This window comes from Chrysemys picta, chromosome 1 (assembly GCF_011386835.1).
Source record: "Chrysemys picta bellii isolate R12L10 chromosome 1, ASM1138683v2, whole genome shotgun sequence".
Taxonomy (NCBI): Eukaryota; Metazoa; Chordata; order Testudines; family Emydidae; genus Chrysemys; species Chrysemys picta.
The window spans coordinates 136,282,574-136,305,645 of record NC_088791.1 but is presented as its reverse complement, the minus strand read 5'-3'; the positions used below and the strand labels follow the sequence as shown (position 1 = coordinate 136,305,645).

General features: G+C 45.5%; 1 protein-coding gene across 1 annotated transcript; it reads left to right on the top strand.

The window, feature by feature from the left end:
• Positions 1 to 8,514: 8,514 nt before the first annotated feature.
• Positions 8,515 to 22,761, top strand: LOC112060307 (C-type lectin domain family 4 member E-like). Its single transcript, XM_024109984.3, has 6 exons — positions 8,515 to 8,795; positions 10,698 to 10,796; positions 17,723 to 17,821; positions 18,522 to 18,673; positions 18,921 to 19,048; positions 19,366 to 22,761. Exons 1-6 carry the CDS (start codon positions 8,759 to 8,761, stop codon positions 19,511 to 19,513), a joined length of 663 nt encoding a protein of 220 aa, XP_023965752.1. The 5' UTR covers positions 8,515 to 8,758; the 3' UTR covers positions 19,514 to 22,761.
• The last annotated feature ends 311 nt before the right edge of the window (positions 22,762 to 23,072 follow it).

Below are 23,072 nucleotides of genomic sequence, written 5' to 3'. Positions count from 1 at the left end.
ATCACTCTCGTCGCCGCGCTGCAATCGCTGCAATCGCCTCCTCGCCTGGTTTTGCTTTGGCATGTTCTGGCTCTGCATATTCTCCAGGACAATGCGCATGGTGTTCATAGTGCTCATAATTGCTGCGGTGATCTGAGCGGGCTCCATGATCCCAGTGCTATGGCGTCTGGGCTGAAAAAAGGCACGAAACTATTGTCTGACGGAGGGAGGGGTGAGTGACGACATGGCTTACAGGGAATTAAAATCAACAAAGGTGGCTGTGCATCAGGGAGAAACACAAACAACTGTCACACAGAATGGCCCCCCCCAAAGATTGAACTCAAAACCCTGGGTTTAGCAGGCTGTTGATTTCACGGAGGGAGGGGGAAGCAAATGAATACAAAACAAATCTGGTCCATCTATTTTTTACATTTTAAGCTGGTAGCAGATGGTGCAGCATGACTGATAGCCATCGGCATCTTCTGGGTGCTTGGCAGAAAATGCTGTATTACGACTGCTAGCCATCATCGTCAAGATGGTTCAATTGGACTGCCGGCAGGACTGAGTCTCCAGGAGACAAAACATGTCTGCCCAGATGCCTCTGACCGAACTCACTGAGGAGTACGACGACGATGGATACCAGTCATAATACACCATCCACTGCCAAAAGGCAAGGAGCTGCCGCTGTATAGCAATGCGGCCCCACGTCTGCCAGCACCTAGATAGCCGATGACGGCTACCAGTCAAACTGCACCATCTACTGCCAAAGGCAATTAGCTGCTGCTGTGTAGCAATGCAGTACCAAGTCTGCCGGCACCCAGATGACATATGGTGACATTGGAGGAGCTGATAGCACTTCTGAGGCAGCCATCTAAGCTGTAACACCAGACACTGAGCTGAATCTATAATAAATGATATATTCTGATCTTCCTACAGTCCTGAGTCGGATGACCAGATGTCCTGATTTTATAGGGACAGTCACAGTATTTAGGGCTTTTTTTTATATGGGCTCCTATTACCCCTCGCCCCCTGTCCCGATTTTTCAGACTTGCTATCTGGTCACACTAGTCTTGAGTCTCCTTACACAGCACCCACAAACCTACACAGTAACAGGAGTGGTGGGAGAGTGACTGGAGAAGAGCATACAGGACAAAAGGGGTCAAGAAAATGGAGCAGCTGAGAGTTCTGCTGGAGCTGAAGTTCTCTGGCAATACAGCAGATAAGTGGAAGGGATTTCAACACAGATTCAGCCTGTACATGCAAGTGAGTGGCTTTATCGAAAAAGATCAGCAGAAGGGAGGTATTTTAAAAAAAAACATTGTGGGGCCAAAACACTAGATATTTCTAATTGTATGCCATTAAGTCAGGCAGCATACACATGCTATAAGATGGTTATGCAGAACTTTGAAAACTACTGCACACCTGATGAATGAATGACATTTTTGAAAGATATGTAAGCAGAGTTAGGATGAGTTCTACCCTGACATCTGGTGGTGAATTATGGTGAGTGTGGAAAAGAACTCCAGGGGCTGCTCTTGTTTGCATAGACACACCCACCTGCCTGGCATGAGACAACAGCAACTGAAAGTGGTTACTTTGGATGGGGTGGAATCCCCAGTTTCTCTATTATTGGGGCAGGACAAATAAAGTGTTGTTACCCTGATTATGTGAATCAAGGACAATGAAACTGTTTTATGACAGAGGGTCTCACCATCACCTAAGTAGCTAGACAAGGGACATGGGTTCCAAAACCCAGTGAAATGAGAGAGAGAGGGAGGATGGGGACTTGGACTTGGACGTATGGGGCTCTCTTGAGGGACTGAAACACCAATTGTGCCATTTCCTCTCTCCACTGTTGACTAGCAGAGCTAATTTTGATTCTATTGAGAGTCTAATTACAGGCTGCTATGTGGAATTCGCTTTGGGCCGATGGTGCACCAGCACTGGGGCTCCCCTACTACAAGCTGAAATCACTAAAGAGCTAAAGTTACTAAGAGCTGAGATCACTGAGTGCTGTGTTAACTAGGGGGGAGCCTGAAGCTATATTGCTAAGCAGCTAGCGGAGCGGAGCGGAGCAGTTTGCGGCCCATGGAACAGCGAGCGGAGCAGTTTGCAGGATGGCTGGTGGAGCAGCGCAGTTTGTGGGACTGTTGGAGCTGCCCACGGAATGGCGAGTAGAGCGGAGCAGTTCGTGGGGTGGCAGGAGCGACTCATGGGACAGCTGGTGGAGTGGAGCGGCTCGTGGTGAAGGCTGCAGCAGAACCCCACGGAGAGGCAGGCAGTTGGCCTCGGACCACGTAAGGTGCCCCTTAACACCCTGCGTGTCCCCTTTTCTCCTCTCCCCCGCATTTTCACCCAGGCTGGGGGTGGTAGTGGTAAAACCCTGCAGATAAACTTTTGAACTCTGGGGCTGCACTGACCAGGGGTAGAGACTTTTGGGTTGTTGGACTTTTGGGATTCTTGGGTTGCTGGACTCAAGAGACTTTTGGGGTGCTGGACTTTGGGGACTCTGGGTGATTTTTGGGTTGCTGGATTCAAGAACTAAAGAGAAAGGACACGGCCCAATTTGCTGGGGTGGGTCTTTTGTTCATGGTTTGTGTTAAGAATCCTGTTTGTGGTGTTTTTTCCAATTTAATGCTGATGTCGTTTACCTCATGTTATTAAGCATTTTCTGCTACACTCAGACTCCATGCTTGCGAGAGGGGAAGTATTGCCTCTTAGAGGCACCCAGGGGGTGGTATGTAATTGTCCCAGGTCACTGGGTGGGGGCTCGAGCTGGTTTTGCATTGCGTTATTGAAACGGAACCCCTAGATACAGAACCCGGCACTTGTTGCTGCCAACTCAGATGGGCAGAAGGGTTACAGATATAAATTTCACGAGAGCTCAGAGAGAAGGATTGAAGAATTCATGGTGGATCTCAAGCTGTTGAGCCAAAAATTTAATTTTGATTAGCTCACAGATTCACTAATCAGAGATCAACTAACAACAGGTATTTGAGATCCAAAGATTAGAAAAAGATGCTGGAAGACCCAGGTTTGAACCTGGATTAGGCATTTAGAAGATGCCAAACAGAAGAACAGATTGACACTTTTGGAGGGAAAACAAGATACCACTTTGATGGGCAGAATCACAAACCCTCAGTGCAAAGGGAAAGCACAAAGGCAGAAAAAAGCAGAAATGTTCAACAAAGCCTGTAAAAAGTGAGTTTGCAAAAGAATTGCACAAGATTGGAAGGAAATTTCAGCAATGTCCTGCATTTGGACAACACCGCGACAAGTGCAAGAAATTCAATCATTTTGAAAGAGTGTGCAAGCAGCAATAGCAGATGCAAAAAAAGAAACAAAATATGCATGCTGTGTAACATGAGGAGAACAGTGCTAGCAGCACAGAAGAATAGCTTTGAGTGATGATTGGACTGTTACCTTGGCAATGAATGGAACTTTTCTGACTTTTAAACTAGACACTGGAGCTCAAGCAAATGTGGTAACAGAATATATTTTAAGGGTCTAAAAAAAAAAGATTGACAATAGACAGATAAAGTGAAGGTCTTACAGTGGAGAGCTCATTTCTACTGTGGGCACATGTGAATTAGAGGTAAAGTTAAAAATAAGACTGAAAAATAATAAATTTTGTAATTGTGCCAGGAAAAAATGTGCCTATACTGGGCTTGAAAACATGCCCAACACTAGGGTTAGTACAGAGAAAATATACACATTAGAAGGGCAAGGGGACTCAGGTATTGGGGAGCAGTTTTAGATGTCTTTAAGGCAGAGGTGGGCAAACTACTGCCCATGGGCCACATCCGGCCTGCGGGACCATTCTGCCAGGCCCCTGAGCTCCTGGCCCGAAAGGCTAGCCGCAGCCTCTCCCCTGCTGTCCCCCCTCCCTCGCAGCCAGGCGGGCAGCACTCTGGCCGACGGGGCTGCGAGCTCCAGGGATAGCGCAGCTGCAGAGCCCGGCCTGACCCGGTGCTCTGAGCTGCGCCATGTGTGGCTGGCTCCAGCCGGGCAGCGCGGCTGCCTGTCCTGGTGCAGCTGCGCCGCCAGCCACCAGTGCTCCAGGCAGCGTGGTAAGAGGGTAGGGAGCAGGAGAGGGGGGTTGGGTAGAGGGCAGGAGAGTTTGGGGGGTAGTCAGGGGCTGGGAGTGTGGATAGGGGTGGGGACGGTCAGAGGGCGGGGAACAGGGGGGTTGAATGGGGCAGGGGTTCTGGGGGCGGTCAGGGAAAAGGGGTTGTGACGTTGTGCAGTCTATATGGTTTTATAAAAACTTGATAATAAGTCAATATAATGTAACTGAGATAGTTTTAGAGAAAATACGGTAATAAGTGAATGTAAGTAACTGGGATATGCCTCATGCAAAAGGTCTCTTGTAAGGTATCATTACAAAGCTTATAATCTACTGAGTGTGATCATCTGATTTGTATAAATGTACCACTCTTGTATCTAAAACTAGAAATATAAAATGTAACTCTGAGGGCCTATTGTAATTGTGTAAAGTGTGGACCATTAATGATGGTTTGGAATCTTGATGACTCCCATTGTCTGCAGATGGCTGTATTTACCTGTGAGTCTTCCTGTATATGTGTGTGCTGGCAAGTGAGTAATGAAGTCTTGCAGTGACATGTGATCATGTCACCTGAACTGGAATCCATCTTTAACCTGGTGCTTTTCCAGTGAGGGGGGGTGGAAACCCAGAGAGACAAAGAGTTCCCGCCTTATGCAAAAGATATATAAAGGGGGGGAAGAGAACAGAGAGAGGGAGGAGCCATCATGAAGAATCCCCTAGCTATCACCTGAGCTGCAACAAGAGCTGTACCAGGGGAAAGAATTGTGCCCAGGCCTGGAAGGTGTCCAGTCTGAGAAAAACTTACTGAAACATCTCTGAGGGTGAGATTATCTGTATTTAGTTTGATTAGGCATAGATTTGCGCATTTTATTTTATTTTGCTTGGTGACTTACTTTGTTCTGTCTGTTACTACTTTGAACCACTTAAATCCTACTGTCTGTATTTAATAAAATCACTTTCTATTTAGTAATTCACTCAGAGTATGTATTAATACCTGGGGGAGCAAACAACTGTGCATATCTCTCTATCAGTGTTATAGAGGGCAAACAATTTATGAGTTTGCCCTGCATAAACTTTATGCATAAACTTTATGCAGGGTAAAACGGATTTATCTGGGTTTAGACCCCATTGGGAGTTGGGCATCTGAGTGCTAAAGACAAGCGCACAACTGCGAGCTGTTTTCAGGTAAACTTGCAGCTTTGGGACAGGAGATTCAGACCCTGGATCTGTGTGTGGAGCCAAACAGGAGTGTCTGGCTCAGCAAGACAGGGTGCTGGAGTCCTGAGCTGGCAGGGAAAACAGAAGCAGGGGTAGTCTTTGCACATCGGGTGGCAGCTCCCAAGGGGGTTTCTGTGATCCAACCCGTCACAGGGGTGGTTGGATGAGGCAGGGGTGCCGGGGGAGGCAGTCAGGAAAGAGAGGAGGGGTTGGATGGGGCAGCAGGGTCAGTCAGGGGCAGGGGTTCTGGGGGCAGTCAGGGAACAGGGAGAAGGGGTGGTTGGATGGGGCAGGAGTCCCGGGGGGGCAGTCAGGAAGGAGGGGGGGTTGGATGGGGTAGTGGGGGGCAGTTAGGGGTGGGGGGTCTGAGGGCGGTCAAGGAGAAGAGGTGGTTGGATGGGGCAGGAGTCCCGGGGGGCCGTCAGGAAGGAGAGGGGCGTTTGGATGGGGCGACAGGGAGTAGTTAGGGGTGGGGAGTCCGGGGGCAGTCAGGGGACAGAGAGCGGGGGGGGGGTAGATATGGCAGGGGTCCCAGGGGGGCCGTCAAGGGGTGAGAAGCGGGGGGGGGGGGGTCAGATAGGGGGCGGGGACCAGACAACGCCTGGCTGTTTAGGGAGGTACAGCCTCCCCTAACCGGCCCTCCATGCAATTTCTGAAACCCGGTGCGGCCCTCAGGCCAAAAACTTTGCCCACCCCTGCTTTAAGGACATAGGAAAACTGCCAGCAGAATATCAAACTGAATTGACAGAACCTAGTTGTTCCATCGTACATTCCCCTAGGAATGTTCCTCTAGCTCTGAGAAAAAAAACTCAAAGAGGAGCCAAACAGATTAATGGCACTAGAGATAATCAAGACAGTAAAGGAGACGCAGAATGGGTTCGTTCATTAGTAATTGTAGAAAAGAAAAATGGAACCCTGAAGAATTTAACAAATATGTCAAAAGAGCACATTTTCCCATGCCCACTAGGGAACACATATCTGGAGAAATTGCCGGTGCTAAATGTTTCTCCACATTGGATGTATCAGCAGGATTTTGACAACTCTCCTTCGATGAAGGGACTGGCTGACACTCCTCCCAGAGTTCAGACTGTTTTTCTCAGTTGCAGTTATATGAATTGCAAATAGAATATAAACCAGGATGGGATTTAGTGGATACTCTGTCTAGAGCTTTTGACAATACTACAGCACAAAATGACTCTGAATCTGATATATGCATGTGAACCTTATAAAGAAAAACTACCCTGTCTCTGACAAAATGTGGACTGTGTTTGCAGCAGCCAAAGTACATGATAAGACCTTGCAACGAGTGATAAAAGCTATAACAGTAGGTTGGCCTGGACACCATATACCTAGTCCATATTTTCACTTCAAAGAACTTTCAGCGATTGGTGGTATTTTGTTTAAAAGAAACTGAATAATTGTTCCCAAAATCTTACACCCTGACATGCTTATTAGAATTCATGAAGGACATTTAGGAATTAAAAAATACAAAAGAAGGGTCAAAGATGTGTTGGCCTCAAATGGGTGAAAAAAGCAGTTAAGAAATGTGAAACATCAAAAATTACAGCCTAAGCCTGGGAAAGAACCTATGCTGGTACATCGGGAAGCTTTAGAGGCTTGGTATAAAGTTGGTATTGATATATTCAAATATGCAGGTAAAGATTATGTTTTGATTTTAAACTATTACTCACGCTTTCCAGAGATTACTTGACTGGACAAAACCATTGTAAAGCATGTAATAACACGCATTAAATCAATATTTGTTAGGTATGATATTCCTTCAATGGTAATGTCAGACAACGGTCCACAATTTGCAGGATATGAATTCAAAAATTTTGCGAGATATTATGGGTTCTGGCATATTACAGCAAGTCCTAGATACCCACAGTCTACTAGAGAATGGTGTAAAAATTATAAAGAAGCTACTAAAAAAACAAACGAATCTAATTCAAATCCTGATTTAGGCTTGCTTAACTATAGGGCAGTATCCTTGAACCGTGGATTGTCTCTTGCAGACATTCTGTTTAAGAGAAAACTAAAAACTAGACTGCCTAATTTTGTAGAAAAAGTTGTTAAAAATGAACATGATGTAAAAAGATTAAAGAAAGCTGATAAAGAAAAACAAAAAAACATCCTCTGGCAGAGTAGGGTGGTCTGTCCGCATTCACAGAACACATGCCAGTACTTCCGGGAACAGCATACATTTCCCCTGCATGGTGAAAGCAAGGTCTCGCCTCACAGGGGAGCTCCAGTGTTAAGAGCACGCTGCCTCACCTCCGCCAGCATGACCTTGCGTGTCTGATTCCCGACAAAGTCACATCTGGTTTTGTCTGAGCACTGGATAGGGGGCAAACCTTAGAAAAGCAGGCCTGTCCAGTTTAATATCGGACAGAGGGGCATGAGAACTGGAAACTTCGGAGCCTCACATTACTGGTTGTATATATGATGGAAACCGTGGAAACAAAAGGCAGACGTTACTCGTGCAGTGGGTCCTAGGTCATAGGAAGTGGCCCTTTCTGAAGGACAGACTTACTGAAGGAACAGAAGACATCCACAACATGTTCCCCAAGCAAGGGAGGATAATAGGAAACTCCCAAGACTGAAATGGAAAGGGAAGTGGAGCAGGAAACCGAGCAGCAGATGGCTGAACCAAGTGATGCAGATACAGTCCTGTTGTCCCTCAGATCAACCAGATTGTGTAGAAAACCTCTGGCTAATTGAGAATTGCTGAAGTTGTAACAAGCCAAGTTAACTGTATATAAATAGTTTGTTTTTACATAGTTTTGACTGATGTTGAATAAGTTGGAAAAGGGGAGATGTGAGGATATGTCCCTGTAAGGGCTGTACTAGGCTAAGCTGAATTGATCCATTAGGGAGAGCTGCAAGCACTTCTGAGGCAACCACCTAAGCGGTAACACCGGACTCTAAGTTGCAGAGCTGAATCTATAATAATAAATAATATATTCTGATCTTCCTGAAGTTCTGACTGAGTCTCCGTACACAGCACCCACAAACACTTCCTTCCATCCCCGTATCAAACTGGCTTAATCCATAGCATGTGAGATCTGACAGGCTAAAGATTCCCCCTCCCATCCCACAGACACAGGGCAAACCCTGCAGATAGAGGGTTAATGTTACGTTACATGTTGCAAAACTTCAGGAATATTTTCGAAATAAAATATTTCAGCGATGGGGTTAGTTCCTCTTTTCCATCTTCATTTTCTTCACTTTTTATGTATGTATATTTCTGGTTTGAAATGAGCCATCACAAGACCGTGTGAAAAATTCCCCTTCCCTCTACTCCCTTCTGTGGGGTATTTATCTCCAGGCTCTGGATCTCAGCCTCGCCATCTCATCAGACATCATTACGGCTCCTCATTTGTGTTTGACCAGCTCAGAATACAATTTGTTCTTCAATAGAACAGCCTCTTGTGCTGGTGGCTACGTGTATTCCCTGGAGTCACCGGTGGAGACAGTGAGGTTCTGGGAGAGGCCATGAGCCCAACAGGGAAATCCAACCCAGGAACTGCAGGTGAGAATGGGGATTTAATCTCACTCTGTGGGGCGGGATGGGTTGAAATAAGGATTTGGGAAGGCAATGGAGAGGGAGTCAAGTATCAGGGGGTAGCCGTGTTAGTCTGTATCTACAAAAACAACAAGGAGTCTGGTGGCACCTTAAAGACTAACAGATTTATTTGGGCATAAGCTTTGCATCCGAAGAAGTGAGGTTTTTACTCACGAAAGCTTATGCCCAAATAAATCTGTTAGTCTTTAAGGTGTCACCAGACTCCTTGTTGTTAATGGAGAGGGAGTGATAGAGGAGATAAGTTCTGGAGAAAGACCATACAGAAATGGGGGAACAATGGCTGGAAAGGATGAGACAGAGGGATAAAGAGAATGGAGCCAGGGAGTGACAGGGCTGGAGAATGGCCCAAAGGAATTGGGGAAGGGATAATGAAGTTATGAGAGAAAAGCAATGACCTTCTGTCCATTTCAATGACCCCACAGAAACAATGTCCAAGAAGGGGTGTCAGTTGAACCAGTTGAAACACATTTGGATGATTTCAACCGTAAACATTTCCTCCCATTTCTACAATCTTACTGCTCATTACAATGCCAACCTCTGACCTTACTAGATGCTTTGAAGACCCGTCATGATTTTTTCACTGTAAACAACCCAATTTGTAGCATTTGTATTTGTCTCCAACTTTGACTGACTTATATAAACAATTGTATATATTGGGCTCAGCTGGACTTTCATTCCTTCGGGCACCTTAGAACACCGACCTGGGAGTAACAGGCCAGGAAGAGAGAGACATGGGTTACACATACACCGCAAATGAAGGGGTAATTGTAGCGCATGTAGACATGCCTGCGTGGACAATTGCAGCAGAGATGCAGCAGCATGGACCCCAGCAGAGGCTAGCAATGCAAGTACCCACCCAGGGTGCCCAGTGGGCTTGTACTGGGATGGCTAGCCTGTGCTGAAGCCTACGCCACCCCATCTCCACTACCACTGTTACCTGCCCCAGCTAGAGTAAAGCAAGCACAGGTATGCCTCACCCACGCTGCAGTCACACCTCCATTTGCGATGTAGATAGATACCTAGGAGGAAATATCCACACTTTGAGATAGGAGTGTGAGTCCCAGCTCAAGGAGACATATCCACACTAGCTTTGTTTGAGCGAGTGCCCTAAAAATAGATGACCTGGAGCAGTGCAAGCAGCAAGTGAGGCTAGCGGCCATAAGTGCGTGCTTATCAGATATGCTAGGTATGTCATCAGACCCTCCCGCTGCACATGCCACCATGGTTACAGTCTACTTTTAGCACACTAGCTTGATCAAAGCTAGCGCAGGTATGTCTCCTCAAGCTGGGAATCAGACCCCTAGCTCAAAGTGGAGCCAGATCCCTAAAGAGTAAGGAAAGGTGGGTGGGGAGAGGAGAGAGAAAGGAGTACAGAGGATTAACAAAAGGGAAGTAGAGAAGATAAGGATGGAAAGGTGGGATAAACAGGGAGAGGTGGACAGAGGTGGAGGAAGAGAATGCAATGAGAGAAAGGAGGAGTGGCTGGGGAGATGGAAGGAGAGAGATATATGGGGAGATGTTATGAGGAGAAAAGGAGGTGCTGGGGGACCAAGCAATGGACAAGAGAAGGAACAAAGGGGAAAGAGGAGGGGAGACGAGTTTTGCAGGTAGAGAGAAAAAAGAGAAAGAGAAGAGTTGGGGAATCCTGCACTAATCCCAGCTCCTGTATCTGAGCCACTTAATTACAGGCTTCTGGGTCCAGGTGTAATTCTAGGAAAATTCCTTACCTCTGTCTCAGGACACTGTGTTGGAATCAGGAAAACAGGGGTTACTGGGCCTCCTGGGCTCTCCTGAAATTTTATCTTTGGGAAGGGTGTGTGATTCCTGCTTTTACCTTATGTATTTCAGCCCCCACAGAAGAGAGGAAACTCCGCCCCTGGCTGAGCCTCTGGGTCACTCTTGTTTGCGCTCTTGTCCTCAAGGCCTGTGTCATCTATGGCTGCATGGGTGGGTTTTGAATTCTGTTTATTTGTCTGCATTGGAAAGAAAAAGTAAATGTATAAAACAAGAATGGATTTCATTGCTCTCTTTGGGGTCTGTCCCTCCTGCTTCTTTCCTTTTTCCCATCTTACAAAAACAAAAAGGATCTCGAGTAAGATAGTGGCTGGTAAATATAGAATCAGTAAAATAAAAGGCTTGTAAACTCAAGCTGTGGAACTGCCTGCTGCAGGGAATCAACCAAGTCTGGTGCAGTTGCTGGATATAAAAAGGGCAGCGTAATTAAGAGAAAGGTAATAAACTCTCAGGCACTAGGGGATAAATTATCTCTGTAGGGGTCAGGAAGAACCACCGCCCCCCAACCCCAAAGTGGGACAGGTAACTAGATATGGTGATATATTATTTTCATTTGAGGCATCTGATACCAACCTCTGCAAGAAGCCTGATGCTGAGCTAGATGGAACAATAGTCTGTTCCTCTACAGTTAATCCACTGCCCCATCCCCCACTCTGCCTATTGACACAGAGAGAAAAGTTTCCCCTCCTGAGTCACCAGCACCTATGTTTCTGGGTGGTTTCCATCGCAAGTGTGATGAAGCACATTATAATTTGTGTGCGGTGTGGGAGACAAACATAGTTTTTATTTTTTTGGTTGGGTATAGTAAAGATATATATATATATATATTATTAATTGTATAGAGGGAGAGCGTGCATTAGGACACAGGGTTGTGTTTTTGGGGGGCAGGTTTTTTAATAGGTAAATAATTACAGCAAGCATTTATATTTTTTGTTATAGACAATAATAAGCAATAGCTGCATTTTGTTTATACATTGGTTATTTTGATATTTTGTTTTTTTTTTATTTATGTAGACTTTTAGTCTACATTTTATATTGTTTGCATATTATTTACATAAGGTCGCAACAACTTTTTACACAGTTTTTTATTTGCTTTATATAATTTTTGCTTTTATAAATTTCGCATTATTAGGGTTATAGTTAGCCTGATTTTTGCAAACAAACTGTCATGCATTGCAATTCCCTTTTTGTTAGTTTTTTTTTTTTTTTTTTTGCTTTTACACCTGTCACAGGATCTCCCCCTGCCTTCACTCACCCCTGCTGGAGGTGGGAATCTTTACAGTCTTGGCAGGACACTGAATGCCCCCCCAGGCTCCAGAGGAAAGGCAGCTGTGTGGGGGGGGAGGTTTCATTATTTTTCTGTCACTGTTATTGGGGCTTTCCCTCCTGCTGTCTCAGCCACAGCAGCATGGGCTGAGCAGCCATGCAGCCAGGCCAGGCTCTCATACGGGGAGCTGGGCACAGTGGAGCTGTAGGTCATGGTGCTGCAGCGTGTGGTGTGAGTCACTCAGGAGGATACACCTCCCTCACTGTCTGCCCCTGAAGTACCAGGGGCTGTTGGAGGTGACACCTTTTGTATAATATGTAAAACTTAACGCTGCTCCCTTGTGGAAATTAAAGAGCGGGCAATGTATTTCACATCATTTGTCCTCACTGAGGACATCATTATTTACCCCTCCCCAAGGTACTGGACCCCTTCAGTTCCTAGTTCAATAGGAATAGACGGTGCTCAACATATTAGAGGATATCATCATACATTTGTGTAGAGTTCAACTAGCCCAATTTCAAGTTACCTGAGTACAAAAGCCTCAACTTTTTTTCAAAAATGGGATGTATGTTTTTTCTGCTTACCTAACACCAGGACAGCTCGGCTAATTCCAACCTAACATCACATTTGTGTTATAGCTAAGCATGAGAAAGTTCTACTTTAACCACTTAACTGCTGCTTCTTCATCAGGTCACTCAAGGTATTTATAAAGCTGCTCCACCCTCTACATGTTCCCTGAGTGTTGGGGATTTAAGGGTAGCCTGGTTGATATACCCCTCTATAAAAGTCAGAGCAAACTTATATGTTCTCTCTATCCAAAGAGGTGCATTCTGGGATTAATATAGCAGGACTGTTGTGGAAGGAGTCAACAGATGGGGCTGTTATTCACAGTTTTACAAGTTCTTTTTTTGTCATGTAATCATTGTTCAGCTTTTGAAGAAATTATTTTCACAGAGTTTAAGGCCAGAAGGGATCAGTTAGTCTGACTTTCTGAATATCCCAGGCCATCGAATTTCACTCCGTTATCCTGATATTGAGACAAATTACTTGTGTTTGACTAAATCCTATCTCCTAGAAAAGCATCCAGATCATGACATCCAGATCATGACATCAAGAGATGGAGAATCCACCTCTTTCCTTGGTTGTTTGTGCCAATGGATAATCACCCTCTCTTAAAAACAGTGCCTTATTTCTAACTTAAATTTGCCCAGCTTTAATTTACAATCACTGGTTCTTGTTCTGCCTTTCTCCACTAGGTTAAAGAGCCCTTTAGTACCTGGTATTTTCTTTCTGTGAAGATACTTAGACTGTATAATCAAGTCACCTCTTGATCTTCTTTTTGATAAGCTAATCAGATTGAGCTCCTAAAGTCTCTCTGTAAGGCTTCTTTTCCACTTTGAATAATTTTTATGGCTGCACTCTGCAACCTCTTCAATTGATCAACATCCTTTATAAAATGTGGGACAAAAGAACTCGATGCAATATCCCCGTATTGGTCTTGCCAATGCTGTATATGTGGCATATTGGAAACTGTGTTAAAATTACAAGCCATCATTTAAATGTGGAAGGGATTTCCTTGACCCAGAGCCGTCCCTTGGGTATGGCGAATTGGGACGACTGCTCAGGGCACTGCACTTTGGGGGGGCCCTGCGCTTCAGTGTGCGTGTGTCATGCGGGGAGTGCTAGGCCGGCCCAGGAAGGGTGGAGTTAGGGGTGCCTGGGGGGCCAGGCCAGCCCAGGGGGTGGGATTAGGGGCTGGGGGGGGCCAGGCCGGCCCAGGGGAGTTAGTGGGGGGCCTGGCGCCAGCAGCAGGAGTTGGGCCCGCATTCACCGGTGGGAAGCGCACATTGTATTTCCTTTTCTTGCTCGCCCGCCATCACACTGGCTGCCAGTATCCTAACACTGCCGGCATACCCCAGTGTCAGGCTGACCCCATCCATTGCCCATCCACCCCGGACTCCTCCCTTTTCCAGGCCCCCTCGCCCCTAGCACAAGTGATACCCTGTGACTCTCAATCGTCCCTCGCCCCCCAGCACAGGTGTTCCTTCCCCACACCAGATTTAACCTGTAGAAAAAATGTTAAGGGGGGCCCATACAGGCTGATTTGTCCCGGGCCCCGCACCTCCCTAGGGACGGCCCTGCCTGGACCTATTTGCAGGCTGGGGGAGCCATGTGATTTGGGTCCTTTGTGGCTTTCTGCAAAAGAGCCGGTCTGCGGTGCGGTGTGGTGAGTTTTACCTTTCTGCCTTCAGTCTGGTCTGTCTCTGTGTTTGGTTGTTGTGTGGCCCTATCATTATTTACCAGTCAGACAATCCTTGTGTCACCTGCAAATTTTATCACAGGTTCCTTTATATTTACTTCCAGATCATTGATTAAAATGTTGAATAGCATCAGGCCTAGTACTGCTCCCTGTGAAACTCCACTAGAAATATCCCCATTCAATGATGATTCCCCACTGACAACTTCTTTTTGAGATCTGCCAGTTAGCCAGTTCTTAATTAATTTAACATGTGTTTTATTGATGTAGCACAGTGCATGTTGTTTAATTAGCATGTCATGTAGGACTAAAAAGCTTTACAAAGCCCTAAATATATTATATCTACACAGTTACTTTTATCTGCCAAACTTATTTAACCAAAAATAAAATCAGATTTATTTGACAAGACCTACTTTCCACAAAACCATGTTCATTGGCATTCATTCTATTATTTTCCTTAATTCTTTATTAGATGACGCCCATATCAATATTTCTAATATTTTTTCTGGGATCTATGTCAGGCTAACTGGCCCATAGTTACCCAGATGATACCACTTGCCCTTTTTGCATTGAATTGAATTGCACACCAGCACTCTTCCAGTCTTCTGGAATTTCCTTGGAATTCCAAGATTTACTAAAAATTAACACCGGTGGGTCAGAGAACTCCTCAGCCACCTCTTATAGGACTTTTTGGTGCATGTTGTCTGGGCCTTCTGATTTAAAAATGTTAATCCCTAGTAGCAGTTGTTTAACATTCTCCTTAGTTACTTATGAGCTGGAAAGTACATAATATTCATGTGATATTAATACATCATCCTGCTTCTTTCCAATGCAGAACCAAAATATGTATTGAATATTTCTGCCTTTTCTGGAGAATTATTAACAGTTTTACCATCTACGTATAGTAATGGGCCTATACCTTTCTTAGGAATTCCTTTGTTCCTGATATACTTAAAAAACAAGTATGCAGGTCATCCTGAGTGTCTGTGTGCAATGCAGCCACCCCGGGTTCAGCAGCTCTGACCCCAGCAGACTTTCTACAGCCTCATAGCCCCACTCTAACTTCCACCAGCCTTGATTACTACTTGCAGGGTGACCCTAACACACCCCCATCCCGAATTTTTCCCAAACCTGTGTGCCCTGAAGTACCTAGCTCTCTCTTGGATAACTCAGGAAAATAATAAGGGCTGTTTGCTCCTTTAAAGAGAGAAAGGTACATTACAGCTTATTAACTTAACTGGGATAAATACAGCCTTCCCTTCAAACGCAACACGGAGTTGGTTTATAATAAAAATAAAACCAATTTATTCACAATAAGACATAAGTTAAATGATGCTAAGCAAAAGGAAGAAAGTTAGAAAAGATCCCAAGTAAATAAAAATGAAAACACATATCTAAATCCTAAAACTTAATCTAGCAAGGTACAATCTTTACCTAAGCACGTATCTCACCTATATTCAGTTCCCAGAGACTTCAAACCCACCCCCTTTGGTTGAAGGATCCACTTTTCTTGGCTGGCAAGAGGCCCAGACCCTTGTGTCTGTCCAGTGATCAATGCCAAAGATTACTTCTGTCCTGGCTTATATCTTCCAAAGTTCAACTACCTTGTTTCAAGAAGCAGGAAGACCTTTTGCTGTACTTCCCTTCTTGTGGACTTCCCATTCCCCTGCTGATTTTCTGTGTAAATGGGGATTCCATTATTTTAGGTCACACTTTGCTTAATTTCACTGGGGACAGGTATAACTATGAAATTCCATCCTGTCTGGGAGAGACCTGTTTCTTCCTCCGTTTGGAAATGCACTTTAAAGCATAAAATCAATGAGTATTCATAATCCCTTATGTTCTGCTAATACAGACATTGCACATTGATATTAATCACTAGTGTGTCATAGACTTTCATAAAAGATCTCAATCAATAGACTTTCATAATATAGTAATATTGTACCCAATCAGTTGATACATTGCTTATCATTTGAGGTTCAGACCCATTGTCTTTATAGCTCAGATAATGTTTCTCTTCCCTGCTTGTTAGCTTGCTAGCTTTGTTTACCTAATATGTAAATAGACCTTCATTGTCTCTGCCTGATGACCAGGCTGGTCAGAGAAGCAAACCCATTCCTTTGTCTAGGGCAGACCTGTTTACTAAATCCCCATGACATGCCTGGTTTATATACATTTTAGATATAATTCCAGCCTATCTATTCATAACTTTTAATACACACCATGTACTTACATCATGCAAGACTATTAATGATCAGTGAATTATTAGTTTTCCAATGATATATTACGTGACACCTATTAGACACAGATTATGACATCAGTGAACTGGGGTACACTGAACTGCTCAGGCCAGCTGAAACTTACTACCTGTTACCAGTGACCCTCTTGCCCTCTGGCATTGGGATGCTGTGAGTGTCACACCCATCCCCCATCTTTCTTACTCACTTGATCTTTCTAAACAGGTGATAACTTCTAGTTTTAACATTCCAGTCATGTGAAGTCTCCCACCAGGTTTCAGTAGTGCCAATTATATCAAATTTCTTCTCATCAGTGAGATTTTCCAGATCCTCTTGTACATTACCCATGGCACTGGTACATATACAGTTGGGGGTATAAAAACACTTCTCTTCACATTCTTTGCCATCTCAGTTCAATAAGTTCCCAACACCTTGACTTTAAGTTATACGTTTAAACATTTGTACTGTTTTTGCCCCCTCCAAATCCTCCCCCATGTGTTGTTAGTTTTACACCCTCCCGGCTGCCCCAGCTAGTCTCCAACCCAGAACATTAGCCTCTCCACCACCTGTGAGATGCAGGCCATCCTGTTCATACAGCCCCTTCTCTCCTTGGAATTTGTCCAATGTTTCACAACGCCCAAAGCTTCATTTTCACACCGGTCTCACAGCCAGTAGTTCACCTCCAGTATGCTCTGCCTTCCCATGCTTGTGGGACTGATGGGATCTGTACCAGGGTTAGTTCTGGGATGCAGGTTCTTTTGGGGGCACTGTAGCAAACAGCAAGAGTTTTCTCTCTGCCTTCATTTGTGCAACTAGACTTAATTCCTGGGGCAGAGCTGTTTCGTGGGACATGATGTTGGTGTTTGGCCTGGGAGCTCTGGAAGAGGCAATTGCCTGGGAGTAGTGTACATCTGTAAATAGGCTAAGAAAATACCCATATTCAGCAACACTGAAGGCCCCAACATCTGCTACTGCTCAGCAAGGGGTGAGAATGTTAATGAGCTGTTTCCTGGTCACACCCACCTTGACCCACCCCATGTGAGTCAGACACTTCTCTTGCCTTGTTGACCAAGAAAGATTGGCTTGCACCAGTCAGTCAGTAGAATTGGTTCCCACCACCGACAGAGAGATGAAGGAAGCTGAGCTGTCCTATTCTTCTCCTATGGGAGATTGGTTTTGTATGTATGAAAATAAAGGAAACCCATGAAACCACACTGTGACAGTTCTTGGCCAGGAGATGGAGAAGAAATCAGGTTGTATGTGGGGGCGAGAGGAGGGAAATATTGTATCCGTTCTCTTTTTTTCTTTCCTTTACCAGTCACTCTCCTCATGGGAAATCCAAGCTGTGAAGTGCGCAAGGCCCTGCCCCAGGGTTCCGCAGAGTGGCATTGTGTCGTGGGGAGAGATGAAGGGAAAGGTCAGTGACACCAAAAGAGAGAGAGGAAATCATCCCTGTGTCAGCATTCTGGGCTAGTGGCCTGATTTACACCCAGGTCTGGACTGACAGCAAACAGTGACAGTGGGCTGGAGGGGTTCACCCCTGAGGAGATAATGAGGAGAAAATGAAGTCTGTACAGAGGGTCTAAGTGAAGGCTAAGGAGAGAAATAGCAGTGTTCTTCAAGCACAGGCAGGGTGTGAACAAGTAGGATGGGGAGGGGTTAATTGAGAATGGTCAGAAATAGAAGGTATAACAGGAGAAAAAGACCAATTCAGGTTGAGGATGAGGAAATATTCTCTAACCCTAACATTTCCAAACCCATTAGACTATGGTTGTCTTCCCAAGCGAAGGGATGGAATCTGTATTAACTGAGTCATTTTTGGCTTTGTCCAGATGAGAATTTAAAGGTACGTGGTTAGAACATGTCAGCTAACATGTTAGTCTACCTTGCCTTGTCTACACTGGGCTTACTGACCGTGTTAGCTAACATCTTCTAATAATACATCTTCCATCTTAGTCTAAACAAAGCTGTACAGCTGGGAGAGGTCAAACCCTTCAGAATAAACTGGAGGGAACAATTCAACATTGTCCACAGACAATGACAAAGATGTCCCTAGTAGGGATTTTCCATCTCTAATTATTATGATTCCTTCTCCTTGGATTTCTCTTCCCTCACAGGGCGAGTCTGGACGTGCTGCCCCTTGGGCTGGGAGCCCTTTCAGACCAGCTGCTACTACTTCTCTAAAGATATCATGAACTGGGATGACAGTGAGAGGAACTGTACAGGGATGGGCTCCCACCTGGTGGTGGTCAACACGGGAACTGAGCAGGTATCTTGCTGGGGGTCGGACTCTATTGGGAATTCAGTGCCCAGCCCCAGAAGAGACCCTCACACACGCACACACACACCTGTTCTTGAATTTGAATGGGTAGTTCTGGCTCCATGGACACTCAGTCCTGGGCTTCCTTAGCCATCAACACCTCCAGCACCAGACTCACACTCCCCAGAGATTCCTGCCTGCTACTGTCTGCTCAGTAACTGCATCTAGTGAAATTTAAATTAATTTTTTTATCCAGGATTTCATTTCCAATTATGTAAAAAGAACAGTTATTGGCATCCAAGTGGAGAATTACTATATTGGTCTGGCACTGGAGAAAGGCCAGTGGTGCTGGGTGGATCTGACTCCATATAACAAGACGGCAGTGTGAGTACTTTTTGGGATAAAGGCTGTTTACCACCCTCCTCTTAGTCCAACAGATTCACATACAGTATAGTGGATATATGTGTGTCTCAGAGAGAGATCTCTGTCACCTGCTGGAGCTAAATGTTTCTGGTCCAGCAAAGGGAAGGTTTCTTAGGGCATCATGATGAGAGCTACAAATCCATTTTAGGGAAGAAGGGGAATCTCTCTGGAGGATTAATAGGTTATCATTTCCACCACTCTTCCATCACCAGCTACAACTCTTTCCCCTGGGTCACTCATAAAGATACGTCTGACACATCAGCTTCTCTGTCTTACAGGTTCTGGATACCTGGGGAACCAAATAACCTCATTGTGGAGAAATGTGTTGCTGTAGATACATCCCAAAAGGAGAACAGGAATTGGAATAACTTCCCTTGTATCGCACCATTTCATCGAATTTGTGAAACTGTGGCAACAAATATTTGATTGAAAAACCCCCACTATGGATGTGAAATTAGAGAGCGAGCCCATCCCTCACCATGGGCAGCTCACAGAGAGATCAGATTGGAGGGTTTGTATCATTGTGAGTCCAGGACTGTATAATATGCAGGAAGGTGGAGGTGGAATGAACTCACCACAAAAAAAAAATTGAAAAAAAAAATTCTGATAATGACTAAAGTGGAAAAACACCAAACTTCAGCCAAGCTCTGCTTATGATATCATAAAACTCCCTGTGACATCACCCAACGAGTCCAGTGGAGAAGGTGGGTTGGGAACGGGAGGGCCAGTGGATTTGCCTTAAAGTGTTGAAGGGAGAGTTGCTATTCACTGTATTAATTCAGCCAATGTTGCTAAATGTAATAACTTCTCTTGGGCCCAATACATCAGTCCCCAAGAATATGTGTGCTGTGAATGGGAGTGTCTCATCATGTCCACGTTGCTCTGGTGACTGTTGGGTGCAATAAGAGATTCAGCTTTCAGGAAAAAGATGCAGAAGTAAAGGTCTAAATCTCACAGCTCTTTGTTGTTCCAATCTCACTGGAAACATGTGTCTGTGCTTCCAGCTGGGACTGTTTAGAAGGCCACACAGTTCATTATCCCTGATCCAAATTTAACTTATTTTGTGATGGAGCAGAACAATTTATGCCCCAGAGAAAGGACAGGTGTTCAATCAAGAGACTGAACCTAGACCAAATCTCCTAGAAATGGAAAGGATCTATAAGCCCAGTTCTTTCCCACTGCCCAGGAGCTAGTGCTGGATTGTTCCCAGTCGTGCATTCTCCACATCATTGTCGAATCCTAGTATTGAATGGCAGGAGCAATGGCACTTCCACTACTTCCTCTGAGGGATTATATCTCCCAGCTGGCCTGGGAACAGTTGGTAATCCCCAAGGAGGAGCTGGAACCTGTTGTGGAGGAAAGGGAGGTCACGTCCTCCTTACTCTCCATGCTTCCGCCATGACCCTCACCAGGAAAAGCGGCATAAAGGAAAAAGAAGAAGAAGGGACACCGTTTCTGCATACAGTCTGTAAAGATTTTGGGAGCATTGAAGATAAAAGGGGCTAGATATGTTATTCCTGGGAGAATTCTGTGCCACTGCATGCACGCAAATTTCATGGGCCGTGTATACTTTTAATTTTTTGCAGAAAATAGCTTCTGCTTAAAAGTTGCTGCAGTTCTGCCTTTAGCCCACCAGAGGGCGCTGTGGCACTAGAACAGAGCAGCAGTTCCCAGCAGAAAATAACTTCTGATGTTCCGCCTTTTGCCCACCAGAGGGCACTGTGTCATAGAACACAGCAGCCGCTCCTGGCCATCCCCAGCTATGACAGGAAAGAGAAAGAGCCTGCCTTCTTCACAGCACCTGTTGGGCCAGGTCAGGAGACAGCGGCTATGGGGAGACAGACAGCATGCAGCTGGTGGGGGGTCAGACAGGGGTTCATAAGGACTAGTGGGGGAGGACAGACTGGGGCAGGGGCTGAATGGGAGTGGAGGCGCAAGGCCACATGGGCAGAGGGGGAGGGGGTACACAGCTACAGGGGGAAGGCTGAAAGGAGGCACAGAGACACATGGGGATAGGGGGTGCAGGGACACATGCAGATGAGGGGAGGGAGCTAGCTGAAGGGGTGGCGGGCCACATGGAGACGGGGTGACTGAGTGGGGACACAGAGACACATGGGGACAGGGGATGGGGGGATGCAGGGCCACATAGGGATGGGGGGAGTGGGTGTCTGAGTGGGAGTGGAGGAACACATGGGGACCGGGGGTTCAAGGACACATGGGGAGTTGTCTAATTCAAAAGCAGAGGGGATAAGAGTTGGATCTAGCACGGTGAGGGGGAAGGCAGAAGGAATAGACTGGGAAAAGTGAGTACCGTCCATCCTGTGCACTGAATGAGGCAGAAGTCCTGTGGAAAAAAATTGTATGTGAGCATATAATTTAATTCATACACACAAGGGGGCTGAATTAAAATTGCACAGGCAACCTTAATTCTGGCATTTTTAAGTTTTGAGTGGTTTATGTTGCAATCTTAATAATGTTCTTTTAATGTATTTTTGTGTGTGTCATATAGAAACAAATTAGAGGCCCTGGAGAAACTTCCCACTGCTAAACACCTATTGCAGTTTTGCAGTAAAAAGCATAATGCAACCCATGGGAAACAATGCTTTTACTTTATTGCATAACTTTAAGTGTTGCAAAGAACAGTATTTAACATCAACAATCAAGTGCAGTTTTGAAAAGAGGAATCTACCTTCATAGTTAAGTACAGAGGTGCAAGCATGCACAGATTGTATTAGGTACAAGCAATTATGTACAAAACCAACAACATGGAACCATATAAATGAGTTGCTTTATACTTTTCAGTGTTCTCGGGATCAGCAAGCTCTGAGGGAATGCTGATGCCAATGCAGGATCTCCAGACTTCAATTAATAATATTAAGATTCTATTTATCTTAAACAGTAACAAATGAGCATTTAGAAATGTTACAAACTCTATAGCCCCCTCCTATTATCAGTTTACCATGAATTATACCTGCACCAAATGTGGCTACATGCTTAGGATTTACTAAGCACACATCTTTGTGCAGACACACCCAGGCTGCACACACTTTGGGTTGTGGTCTACAGCATCTCTGCTCAGTGTCACCACTGGCTCCATTTCCAATAGCATCCAATAGTGTCAAGACTGCCTCTGCTTCCCCTTTTTATAGCTTGCTAAAGAATAATGTACCATGTCCCCCGTCTACCAGGGAAATTATGGACCTGATTTTGTACCTTGTGTAACCACTTATCCCTGTGCTGAGTGTAAAACCCAGCCAAGTCAGAATGGTAACATTTTACACCCACTCTAAACAGATGTAAATGATGACACGAGGTACAAGGCAGTGGAGAATCAGGCCATATATTCCTTTTGTTCCATGTGAAGGGCATTACTAGGAGATCATTACACAGGGATTCCTTGGGTATTGCTGCACAATGTCTTTTACTACAAAGTTATTCAGTGGCACATGGTCTAGCTCTGCCATTGTTGCTACTTTATTTTCTCAACTAGAGACGGTACCGGGTGCTTTGGAGAGTGCCTGTCAATAGAGCCCTGCACAGATACAAATCTATATCCGTGGATGCGGATATCTGCGGATATAAATCGGTATCCGTGGAACCGCAGGGCTTTCCCGGGAACCGCAGCAATGAAAGGAGCAGAACGTGGGGCCGCCGTTCCCAGGAACCAGCCTCCCATGCCGACAGCCTCTCTGGCACAGCTGTACCACCCCCATCCCCGCCCACTGGGGCAGACAGCTGTCCCTGGGCACGCTTGTGTGTTCAAGTGGGCACATGCCCCCAAACAGGAGACGCAGACAGCTGAGTGGAAGTGATGGGGGCAGGGCGTGTATCTGCGCAGGGCTCTAGCCATGCCCAGGGGGCCCGGTCAATTTGCAGCGGCTGGAACTCTAGTCCTGCCTTCTGCTCCTCCTCTCTCCCCCTCCCCACTCCTCCTCTTCCCCCTGAGGCCCCATCTCCAGCCCAGCGGGAAGCCTGTGGAAGAGTG